Raw genomic sequence first — 12,411 nt, 5'->3', positions numbered from 1 at the left:
TTTTATGATGAGCTTCAGACCATATTTTGCGCTCTCCTCTTTCACCCCATCCACACTAGTAGGCAATAATTGGTGGGATACATTTGCACCAGTGCTACTCTTCCCTGCCCCCAGTAGGCCCTCCCCCCCACTCTAAGTCCCAGAAACCAGAGGTCCATGATGGAGGTATTTGTTGACCTGTGACCTATTCACGATGGAAACAAATGGGCAGCCAGAGCATGTGGGCCAGAACTTGAGTTATGTGTTCAGGCTGCCTGCTCCCCGTTGATCAGCAAGCCCAGGTGGCAAAGCCAAAAGATCTGAGGGATGGTGGAGCCAGAAAGACCCATATCTATCACAGAGGAAGTGTGGCTAGGAGCAGATCCACTGGCTGGTGGAATCTGCCCTCCCTGAGGAAGGCCAGGAGCACAGCCTCCTTCCTTGGGGTGCAAATCACACACAGAAGATGCAAGTCCCGGGCTCCCTGCCTCAAGGAATGACTGTCTCTTATGCCTGAGCTGGGATTTGAACCCAGGTCTAGCTCCTGGTGGTGATCACAGCAACTGCACCCAGAGGGGCTGGCCACAAAGTATTATTTCCTTGAGCTCCCATCTGGAAGCCGAATCAGTGGAAGCAAAAAGCTCTCAGAGAAGCTGAATGTAAGAATTCCCCCCTGCTGTGTTGACCACCCAGTGGCCCACTGGATGCCACAAGGCTGCCCGCTAAGAGAGACTGGACAGATGCACTCATCTCTAAAAGAACGGCTTCTTCTTCACATGCCACACCACAGGTTATTGGGGGCATTTGCTGCCACAGGATTTGCCAGTGTCCATTAACTTAGGGGATTGGGCAAATTTGTGGAGAGGAGAGGGCTATTGGTATCTGTCAGGAATGTGGCCCCCCAGAGCGCAGTGGAAGAGTCAGCCTCAGAAACTGAGCTGAGCGAGTAAGGGGCCGACTCTGCAGATGAGAGCCTTCTGAGTTTAGAGAGGACAGCCTGGTCCCCCTCCTTCCCAGGGAAGAAGCTGTTTGCTCCCAAGGGGAGGAAGAGTTGGAAGTCGGCCAAAGTGTTGCCAGGCGATCATCAGATAAGCCAGAGTCTGAGGCTGTGTTTTCTGGGGAAGAAGACAGGCCAGCCGTTCATTTCCCAAACAAGGAGACTGGCAAAGCTCAGAGAGCAAAGGAAGGGAAGGAGAATAAAGGTGGGATTTTGGCTGCCTTCCTGTTGGGGGTGGGACGGTGAGCCAGACTGAGCAGCTACTGTTAATGAGAGCTGGCAGGACGCCATCCTCTGTATGTGGTTTTTCTCATAAATAAACTTACATAAAACTGATGGAGAGTCTGTGCTGCTTATCAGGCTGCTTGCCTGCCAGAGATCGTTATAGTGGCCATGAGCAATGGCTACAGGGAACCTTGTGATTCATAGTCCACACCTCACTCTCCCTGCAATGCTTCCCTTGTCTTACAAATAATTGTGCAAATAGCTCACAGAGTTGTCAGCAGTCAAAGGCACCCTGGTTGCAGCAGCTGGACATCCAGGGGGCCTGGCTGGGGACAGGGTCATCAGACACTCTTCCGAAAGTGGAGCCCCCGCAGCACCCGCTCACGGATCTGCTTTGTCCTCACTCCATAGATGATGGGGTTCAGAGTCGGGGGCACCAGAAGGTAGACATTGGCGATGACGATGTGCACATGACGGGGGATGCTGCCGTGACTGAAGCGATGGGTGAGGAACGTGAAGACAGCTGTGGTGTAAAAAACAAGGATGACGCAGATGTGGGATCCACAGGTGCCCAGCGCCTTGAGACCTGCCTGTTTAGAGGGCAGGCGGCAGACAGTGCGCAGGATAAGGCCATAGGACAGCGCAATGAAGAGGACATCCAGGGCTCCAGTAAGTGAGGCCACCGTCAGGCTGTATGCTTTCGTGACAGCTGTGTCCGCACAGGCCAGCTTGACGACAGCCATGAACTCGCAGTAACTGTGGGCGATGACTTTGCTTTTGCAGAAAGGCAGCTGCCCCACCAGGAAGGGGTGTGGGGAGAAGAACACCACCCCCCGGGCCACCACTGCCCCACCGATCGTGGCAATGCGGGCACCGGTGAGGATGCTGGTGTGCCTCAGTGGTTTACAAATGGCCACGTAGCGGTCAAAGGCCATGGCCAGGAAGAAGCCGGACTCCATGGCCGTGAAGGAGTGGATGAAGAACATCTGGGCCAGGCAGGCGCTGAAGCCGATGTGTCCAGCTCCAAACCAGAAGATGGCCAGCATCTTGGGCAGGGCGGAGGTGGAGAGGACCAGGTCGGTGAAGGACAGCATGCAGAGGAAGAGGTACATGGGCTGGTGGAGCCTCGGGTCAGTCTTGATGAGCAAGAGGATGCTGCAGTTCCCGAGGACGGCCATCAGGTACAGGGAGAAGAAGGGCAGAGCCAGCCAGGTGTGGAGCGACTCCAGCCCAGGGATGCCCAGCAGGAGGAAGGCGGACGGACTGAAGAGGGAGAGGTTGGAGGCGGGAGGCTGCATGCTGGGCCCGGGGGCTCTTGCCGCTTCTCTCTGCTCCCGCCTGGGGTGGCGGCAGAAGCAAGGCAGTGCGGTGGCAGCATCTGTGATGGGAAGGAGAATCTGCAAGGGAGAAAGTGAAGGCATGAAGAGGAATCGCCTGCAACATGGCAGATGCCTCAAGAGAGGCAGCAGGATCCAAAGAGGAGGGTTTCGTTGTTAGAGTTCAATGGCAACCCCCCATGGTGATCAACTCTCACCTGGAAACCAATGTCCCCACTGTGGAAGGACGTGTGGATCCAGAACTGCAGTGGCGTAGCGTGGGGGGTGCAGGGGGTGCCGGCCGCACCGGGCGCAACATCTGGGGGTTAGGGTTAGGGATAGGGTTTGGGGGCACAAATCCAGGGTTAGGGGGCGCAAATTACTTGCCTTGCCCCAGGTGCTGACAACCCACGCTACGCCACTGCAGAACTGGCCTCCACAGTCCCTTACGGACACACCGCTAAGACCGTGTTCATGGAAGACAATCTTACTTGGCTACAAGTGATCTCCAAAAAAGAAAGAAGTTCAGTTACAACCTCTCTCAAAAATAGCTCAGGGGAGCATGCAGGTTCTCTTTGTCCTCCTGTTATCCCACACCCCTGCGAGGGAGGAGAGGAGCAGGGACTGACTAGTTCAGGGTCCCTCATCTCCTTGGTTCTTCATGCAGGAGAAGGCTGTCACTGGCCACTAGCCAGGCGTGTGTCCTGCTGCAGACGGTGGCCTTAGTTAAGGTTCTTCCCCACCATCTCACTGACAACCCAAGATAGTCGTGAGGATGGAATGGTAGGAGAACCGTGGTGAAAACCAGACTCTTGCAGGGCCTTAGAGGAAGACATATTTATTACGTCATGTATGAGTGAAGCATCTGTGACTAAATTCTTGGATAATTAATAACAGCAATAGATTGAAGGTGCTTTTATCAAGCGCGTCCTCATCACAAAGGAAATAAGGTTCAGGAAGATGCATAAAGATGGCATATGCCATCTGGGTATCAGGATACAACCCTTTCTCTTTCTTCAAAAATCACCTGGTGCAGCAGTTCCCAAAATTGTTATTGCCACCACCCTCTCAGTTCCATCAACTCATCTCCCCTCCCCCTTGACACCCTATTAAAAACACTATTCAGATTTGCGGTTTGCACAACCCGCTAGGAAGAAAATAACACAGTCAAATTCAAACCAGTAACAATTAATTGTGGGTGTATTCAAAATCCAGTTGAGACTGCTTGATGCAGTGATTCCAGCTTTTCAAAGCCTGATAGTCATTTACACCTCCAGAGATGCCTGCTGCCCCCTCGCCTCCTGGCAAACTCCCCCCCCCCCATTTTGGGAACCACTGATCTGAACATGAAGATGCTTTGGCACTTCTGAAGAGTTTGGATTTGATATCCCGCTTTATCACTACCCTAAGGAGTCTCAAAGCAGCTAACAATCTCCTTTCCCTTCCTCTGTGAGGTGAGTGGGGCTGCGAGACTTCAGAGAAGTGTGACTGGTCCAAGGTCACCCAGCAGCTGAAGGTGGAGGAGCGGAGACGCGAACCCGGTTCCCCAGATTACGAGTCTATCACTCTTAACCACTACACCACACTGGCCCTCTTTGAAGTCCTGGTGGGCAGCTGCCACTCGAATCCTTGCCAGCCAGCTTCTGGTAGGTAACCCCCCCCCCCAAATGCAGAGCATGACGGTTCTCACCTATGTGTCACTGTCCATGGAAGAAAGCAGGATTTTCACCCCACGCTGAGATAATTTGTGGCAGCTTCCAGTTGCTCCCCTGTAGATTTTGCAGGTGAGATGGAGCCCTGTGAATTGAGGTCAATTCCTTGAGCTTCCACTCCTGGGGCCTCTCCTTGGTCCAGTCTGACTTCTGGAGAAGGTGGTCAAGTCCCCCTGGCAGCCAGCCGGACCCTTTCTGGCAGAATCACAGAATTGGCAGGGAATCCAAGGATCGTTCACTCCAACCCCCTGCAGTGCAGGAATCCCAGCCGACCAAGTGACCTCACTCTGCAGCCTGTATCAGGGAGTCGCCTCGCCAAGTGACAGGGGCAGCCAGTCAGCCTGGCTTATCTTCAGCTCCACAGAGCCTCTTGGCCAGCGTCAGAAGCCCCTGGGGAGCAGAGCAGTAGGAGTCCGTCCCTGGGCTGGGCTGGGAGCAGAAGATTAGCTCTGCTAAGGATCAGACTCCCCTTTGCCTTCCAGGAGGGCCCAGGGTGGGAAGAGGTGACACGGCAGAAGCCTATCAAATGATGCCTGGCATCATAATAATAAGTTTTTATTTATACCCCACCCTTCCCAGTTCAAAAACCGGGCTCAGGGCGGCTAACAACAAATTTAAAACACTTAATTGATGCAACAAAAAAATAGCATAAAATACGGTATAAAATAGCAATAAATTCAAAATTGAAAAATCAGTTTAGGGGGGAAATCCATCCAATAAACATTAGATGATCACCAGGGCTAGCTGGCTAAATTAGTCCTATTTGGGCCAGTGAGGAGACCAGGGGAGAATTAGCTGTGGGGTCCCAGAGCGGGGAATCTTCATAAAAAGGGGAGGAAGGGGAATAAAAGTGTTGGCTATTTGCAGTATGGTAGCGCTGCAGAGAGCTTGGTGGGGAGACCATGCATTAAAAAGGGTCTCGTTATTTTGCTCTGGCCCTTGCTCTGGCCCCTTAAAGACATACACATCGGGTGGAACAATGATGAACCTTTACATTCAAAGAAACAATTCAACAAAAAGATCAGGCTAAGTTCAAATTGAAAGCCAGGCGGAATAGCTCTGTCTTACAGGCCCTGCAGAAGGAGGTTAAATCCTGCAGGGCCCTAGTCTCCTGGGACAGAGCATTCCACCAGGTCAGAGCCACCACTGAGAAGGCCCTGGCCCTGGGGGAGGATAGTCTGACTTCCTTAGGGCCCAAGACCTCTAAACTATGGTTATTCATGGACCTTAAGGTCCTCTGCGGGGCAGAACAGGAGAGGCGGTCCCGTAAGTACGAGGGCCCTGAGCCACAAAGGGCTTTAAAGGTCAAGACCAGCACCTTGAACCTCCAGCATGGAGGAAAGAGGCAGAGAAAAGTTTCCCTCCCTCTCTCCTGGCACTGGAACTCATGGGCAGACAATGAAGCTGGACGCTGGGAGATCCAGGACAGATTAAAGGAAGTCTTTCTTCACACAGCACAGAGTTAAACTGCGGAACTCCCTTCCACAGGAGCCAGTGATGGCCACCAACGTATAGGGGCACATTCATGGAGGAGGAAGAGAGGGCTATCAATGGCTACTAGCCAGGAAGGCTCTGCTCTGCCCTCCACATCTGGAAGCAGCAATGCTTCTGGGCCCCAGTTAATCCTGCAAATCGGCCTCTGTCTGGCCACTGTGAGAGCAGGATGCAGGGTGAGATGGGTCATCGGCCTGATCCAGCAGGGTCTCCTCCTGTTCTTATGACCCACAGCATTTTGATGTGGGGCTGGTTGTAGCAGGGCAACCCATGGGGGTTCTGAGCCTTTAACCGCCAGATCTATGCTGGGAAACAGCTGCAGCTGTCAGAGAAGCTCAAACGACTGGAAAGGGGCAAAATAACACAAGATGAAAAGTATGGGAACCCTGGAGCTACGGCCTGTTCTGTCATGCTGGGGACAATCTGAACCAGACTTTAGAAATTCCTAACAGGTAAAGGTAAAGGGACCCCTGACCATTAAGTCCGGTTGTGGCCGACTCTGGGGTTGTAGCACTCATCTCGCTTTATTGGCTAAGGGAGCCGGCGTACAGCTTCCGGGTCATGTGGCCAGCAGGACTAAGCCACCTCTGGCGAACCAGAGCAGCGCACAGAAACACCATTTACCTTCCCGCCGGAGCGGTACCTATTTATCTACTTGCACTTTGACGTGCTTTCGAACTGCTAGGTGGGCAGGAGCAGGGACCAAGCAATGGGAGCTCACCCCGTCACGGGGATTTGAACCGCCAACCTTCTGATCAGCAAGTCCTAGGCTCTGTGGTTTAGACCACAGCGCCACCAGAAGCTAAAATCTAATAGTGCCATGATGCATGACTGCGCCGGCTGAGGCTCATGGGAGTTGTAGTCCAAAACATCTTGACTGCCGCATCTTGGGGAAAGCTGTCGTGTTACTCAGGTGACATGATGTTTCCAAAATGATGACAGGAAAGCCTGCAGCGGCCTCACGTACCAGAACCAGGAAGCGAAACATCCTGACTTCTAGACTTTGGGTGCTGGTGTGGCATTCCCAAAGCAAAGGAAGGATTAGACTCTGATTAATAGAATACACACAGATGCTTGACCAGCAAGACTCTGGGAGGAGTGCGTATAATAATAATTCCTATCCACCCTCCTGCCCAGGTCGTTTTATTCACAAAAGAACTTTTTACACAGTGTACGCAAGAGCCAATCAGATTTCCTCTGAGCATTTAAAGCCCCCACGTGGGGCAAAGTTAAACTACAAAGAACTAATTTCCTACTTGAGCAAGCATATGTAATTCAGAGTAAATAAAAGAGGAAGCGAAGAGGAATGCTTTTAGGAAACTCCGGAGGTCATAAACAGCAGTAAACAGTATTTACCATCTCCATGTGAACTCTCTTCCTGAACTCTCTTCCTGGCCCTAAGATTAACAAAACTTAACAATAGCTACCTCAAAGCTAGCTATCATCTTTATGACTCAGGATGCCTGGTGAAGCAACTGGCCTGTGTATTAGAATGCTGATATGTGCCTGTCAGGGCAGAGAAAGCAAATGCCAGAGGTGGAGAGGCTTGTGGGATTTGATCAGAAATTATTGTCAATGAATCAAACTCAGTCAATGCAATGCGTTCATCGCGGACACAATGGCTTGATGCATATTTTATAATTCCTCATAGTAATCCCATCTGACCCCCACACTCTGAATATCTGCTCTCCTACAGCTGGGGGTCTGGGAGGCTGTGTTACTGCTTATGACCCCAAAGTAACCCCAGGAATGGGCCTGGAAGAAGATGCTGCTCTGAGGGCACCTGGGCTCAAATGGCAGGCAAGGTTGGCCAGAAAAGGGCAGCAGGCAAAGGATACGGGGTCCAAGAATCCTAGACTTGTAGAATTTGAAGGGGTCCCAAAGGATCATCTAGTGGAACCCCTGCAATGTTTTTGGGGAGGCAGCAGGCAGATCTCCAGCTCAGGACTGTTCCTCAAGCCTGCAATTGGGGGCTCCTCTTGCTCCTCGTTGTGCCACGTCTGCTGGCTCACTTGGCAAAGAAGGTGTCCTGGAGGGGCTCTCTGGAGGGCACATTCACCAGATCATTCAGGAGTGAACTCTGCAAAGTGTGAGAGCTAGTTATTGGTTGTTATTGTTGTTGTTACTGCTGCTGCTGTTATGATGTGTATTTTGTGTTTCCATTGTGTATTTTTAAGGTATAAACCACCCTGCGGTCTTCAGATGACGGGCGGCATACAAATTTAATAAACAATAGTAATAAACAATAACTTCCTGATGAACAAAAAGGTCACCAAGTGTCAGGCTTCAGGGAATCGGCTCTCTCTCTCCCCCCCCCTCCATTGCCCCCGTGGCAGCAGATAAGCAGAACAAAGGGAAAGGAGTCTTCTTACCAGTTAGAAACTTTAATAATCACAGCGAAAGAACAAAGAGCACATCTCCTAGAAATGGCGGTGCTCCCATTTAAGGATCCCACCCCCTTTGGTCCCTATTAATCCACATTTTATAATCTGATCTTGTACCCGTTGTGCTTTGAGTGCTTTCTGTTCTGCCACTCTCTGAGCTTTTCTTGACCTTGGACTGAGTGCAGGATTGCTTTCCAGAGACTGGGAATCTCTTAACCCTCTCTCTCCTAGTGCTGCTTCTAGCTGCTCCCCATATAGTCTTTCCCAGCTTCTGCCTTCTGAACTTTGTCCCTCTGCAAACCACTGTTCTAAATCTACACTGTCCTACTGTTCCTGGGAAGATGCAGGATTCAGATCTGGAGGAGGGGGAGGGTCCCGCCATTCCACCTCAGCACCACGGTCTCTGACACCAGGCAGCCGCAAGGTCTGTTCTGTGTCTCTCAGCTGCTCTGAACATAAGAAGGTAGAAATTGCTTCCAGCAGAGCAGCCTCTCGGTCAGCTCAGAAGAGAGTCTGTCTGTTGAGAATCTTCTCCAATGCAATGGCTTTGCCTTAAGAAACAGAGTCTGGAACAGACTTTTATCCTAATCACTGTGGGAAGGCTTGAGTTTTCTTCTGCTCCTGCTTCTCTGCTTCCCCAAGACAACACATTCGTTCTTTCATTTTATTTGCATGCCACGTTTCCACACACAAAGCGGCTTACAACAAAGAAAGCAGGAACACATTGCAAGCAAACGCTGCAAAAACAATGTCATGATAATCTAGCAAAACAATAGATTATTGCAACAATTTCATAATAGCATAGGAGAACAACAGTGAATACAACAATACACAACAAACCATGTTTCAGTACTGTAAATATAACAAGAGCCAGTGCTTTTTTTCTGGGGGGTACGCAGGGGTACGCAGCCCCCTAAACATTTTGTGAATCTTTGTACTTTTGTCCATTTACTGTATTTATTTTCCCCGATTTGAGTTATAAAATGGTGGTTTTCTTGAGTCAAAAGGAGAGTACCCCTAAACATTTTTTTAAAGAAAACAAGCACTGACAAGAGCACTTAAGCAACATGCATGCCCAGTGCTGCCTCCCTAGTGCTTGGCACCCTGCCCCCTCGGGGGATGGCAGGGGAAGGAAGGAAGGCTGTGAGGTCTTTTGCTCAAATGGTCCACCCCCCTGGGCCTCTTTCTGCTGGGCCTGTAGCAAGTCCCACGAGGCCACGGACGGGCTGTGGACCTGTAGGATCAGGTGGAGGGGATTAGGCAGGATGGGATATAAACGACATGCCTCCTAACCCTGGCGCACTTTTGCAAGCGGGGATCCCAGGCACATAGCTCCTGCAATGGGGAAGCAGACCTCCTGCCTCCCCGGCTCCAACTCCAGGTAAGTCTGAGGGCCGCACTGGTGACATCTGGCTGTTGTGAGGAGGGGTCAAGATCCTAGAAGGGACAGTGGCTGCAGAAATAATGTTTTGGGTTTGGAGGATCTGTCTGGGTGATGACCCGAGTCCCTGCTAGTTCTTGGGGGTTCTGTAACCAGGGAGGGTTAGAATCAATCAGAGGATTCGCATTGCTGGACTGCTCAGAGAAGTTTGTAAGACAAGGACCTTCTCTGGCCACTTGAGTGTCCTCCTCAGCATCCCAAAAGAATATCTGGGATGCAAGAGCTGCAGCTAAGGGATGGGGCAACCCAGGCTACCGGGGGGGGGGGGGCTGTCTCCATCTCACGTGGCTGCTAGGTAGGAGAGCAAGAGCCAGAGAGAGTTGTGCGTTAGCTGAGCTGGAAGCTGGAGACACAGAGACCGGCTTGCTCTGTGCTGGAGCCAAAGCAGTGCTGGAGATAAATATTATCTGGCAACCAATATGCTCCTTTGGTTTCAGATAATAAAGGGGTAGGCGAGTCTAGAAAGCCCCAGACACAAATTTCAAGGCCCTCTAGCAGCTCTGGTGGCTCATTTTCCAGACGTTATGTATTTAGTGTTAAATCTAGAAGAGTATAGGGACGCGGGTGGCACTGTGGGTTAAACCACAGAGCCTGGGACTTGCCGATCAGAAGGTCGGCGGTTCGAATCCCTGCGACGGGGTGAGCTCCCGTTGCTTGGTCCCTGCTCCTGCCAACCTAGCAGTTCGAAAGCACATCAAAGTACAAGTAGATAAATAGGGAAGGTAAACGGCGTTTCCGTGCGCTGCTCTGGTTCGCCAGAAGCGGCTTAGTCATGCTGGCCACATGACCCGGAAGCTGTACGCCAGCTCCCTCGGCCAGTAAAGCGAGATAAACGCCACAACTCCAGAGTCGGTCATGACTGGACCTAATGGTCAGGGGTCCCTTTAGGTTTACCTAGAAGAGTATACTCGATTCTGACCAAACGAAGTCTCCTGGTGCATGTTGTGTTCTGCAGGTGTTTCTGTGGGTAGTGTTAAAACCAGGAAGGAGGGGGCAGTTAAACGACTCCCCCAAAATCCCAAGTCCTCATCACAGTCTCAAACTAAGGCCAGGACGATGACCATTGACACAGGAACTAGACATCCACAATAGCAAAGAAGCTCAGAAAAGCTTCTTTGTAAAATTGTAGCAATAAGCAGATTCCATGTATCTTACTGTTTTCTCTGACTATCCAATATAGAATCAAATAATCGCTAATGACTCCTCTGGAAGAGGGGAATCCTAGGCTCCCCCTGCCTCCATCACCCCTTAAACATATGGTCACTACTCCTTGCCCCTCCATTAGGTGTGAACTTGGCCTCACAGCAGGAGGCAGGAGGCGATCAAGGGCAGCACACACCCCAGACAGAAACCCTTCGGAATGGTGGGTTGGATCCTGATATTTTCAAAGGAGAAACACAGGGAAGCCCTACAGCTAGGGGAATGTAGAAATGCTCTCATTGGTCTTTGGGGAAGAGGGTAGTTAAAAGATGTCAGGAACCAGGGTTATAGACAGGGGTGGGTGATGAGCTGATGTTTCTGCTTGCCAAACACTCCTACTTTGTGACATATTTGTGATGTATCGATGATGCAGTTGGAAGGGGGGAAAGTCTTAAAAGTTCATGCAACCCCACGCTCTGGGTTCCTACTCTTTGTGTGTTTGAACCTCATTGCAACAAATAAAGATCAGGTCTACTGACCGCTCTTTGCTTCTTTAACTTGGCTGGAGACTCCTTCTTTAGCTGACCGGGAGAGACCCGCAGGGAGAGGCACCCCAATGAGCTGGGCAGCAGAGCAAACCCTCACCCCAGGATTTTCCCTTATCAGTAGGTAGCTGGGCCAGCTAAAGCCATTTATCTTGCAAAGAGACAGGGGGGAGCAGTTCAGCAGGTTCCTTCTACCCGATTCTAAGCGCAGAGATACAAAGTCAGAACTTGGAAGGGACCCACAGAGATCTTGCAGACCAGCCTCCCAATCCTCCTGCCGTATAATGGCATTAGGATATCATATGTTGTATTTCCCATGATTTCCTAAGGATTACCAGCATGGAATTTGTCTTTTCCACATTTTCATTGAGCGCTTCCTATCACCCCAGGGTCTTGCTCCTGGTCAGCCGCTAGCAGCCCAGACCCTGCATATCAGCTGCCGGTGCTGATGGGAATCACATTTGCTGCTTATGCAGATGCTGGTGAGCCAGATCTCCAGCAGCTCTCCTGGCTTTCAGAGGAAGGCAGATCACTCAGGTGCCCGGCACATGCGCAGCTCTGAGGATCCTTTGCAGTTTTGAAACACATGCAGAGTGATGCAGTCGTTTCACCTCCTGATGAAGCAGACAGCACACACAAAATTTTGAATATGACTCTTGCAGGATGGCAATTATTAACAAGCAGTCATAGCATTTATGCATATCAAGTCCAATGCAATGCATTTCTCTCCCTTGAGCCCAAGAGAGGATCTTCTTGCTTCTTGCTTTCAAAGCTCCTTTGCAGCAGTGCGTAAGTTGCCGGTCTGTCTGTCCTCACAAACTCCTCCAGGCAGCTTGTTCTTGGAGCCTCCACACTCAGCAAAGCAACAGTGGTACAACCTCCAACTCCCCCCCCCAGCCCCCCACTACTTATGACACAGACATGCTGAATTTTAAAGGAAGCTAACAAATCAACAAGGCAACGATTCAGTGTTTCTGTAACCTCAGTTGGAGTCACGAGACTTTGCAGCTGTTACATTACATTACATAGGTTTTCTTCCCCCACTACTAAAATTTATTTTTTGTAAAATACATTGTCTAACAAATACGGTACAAATGCTAGCAACACTCCCTAACCAGAGGCTGCCCTGTGCTTTGTTTCTCCCCAGGGTCTCCTCCTCGGCTGACCCAGCCGTGCCG

At 50.9% G+C, this 12,411-nt stretch overlaps 1 protein-coding gene across 1 annotated transcript; it reads right to left on the bottom strand.

Moving 5' to 3' along the window:
- Window positions 1–1,542: 1,542 nt before the first annotated feature.
- On the bottom strand, window positions 1,543–6,711 carry LOC310842805 (olfactory receptor 52K2-like; the record flags this gene model as incomplete). The annotated part of the gene is made up of 2 exons (XM_083734944.1): window positions 1,543–2,598; window positions 6,691–6,711. 2 exons carry the CDS (start codon window positions 6,709–6,711, stop codon window positions 1,543–1,545), a joined length of 1,077 nt encoding a protein of 358 aa, XP_083591070.1.
- Between the last annotated feature and the right edge of the window lie 5,700 nt (window positions 6,712–12,411).

This window comes from Podarcis gaigeae (assembly GCF_964106915.1).
Source record: "Podarcis gaigeae genome assembly, chromosome: 4".
Lineage (NCBI taxonomy): Eukaryota > Metazoa > Chordata > Lepidosauria > Squamata > Lacertidae > Podarcis > Podarcis gaigeae.
This window is presented reverse-complemented; position numbering and strand designations above follow the sequence as displayed.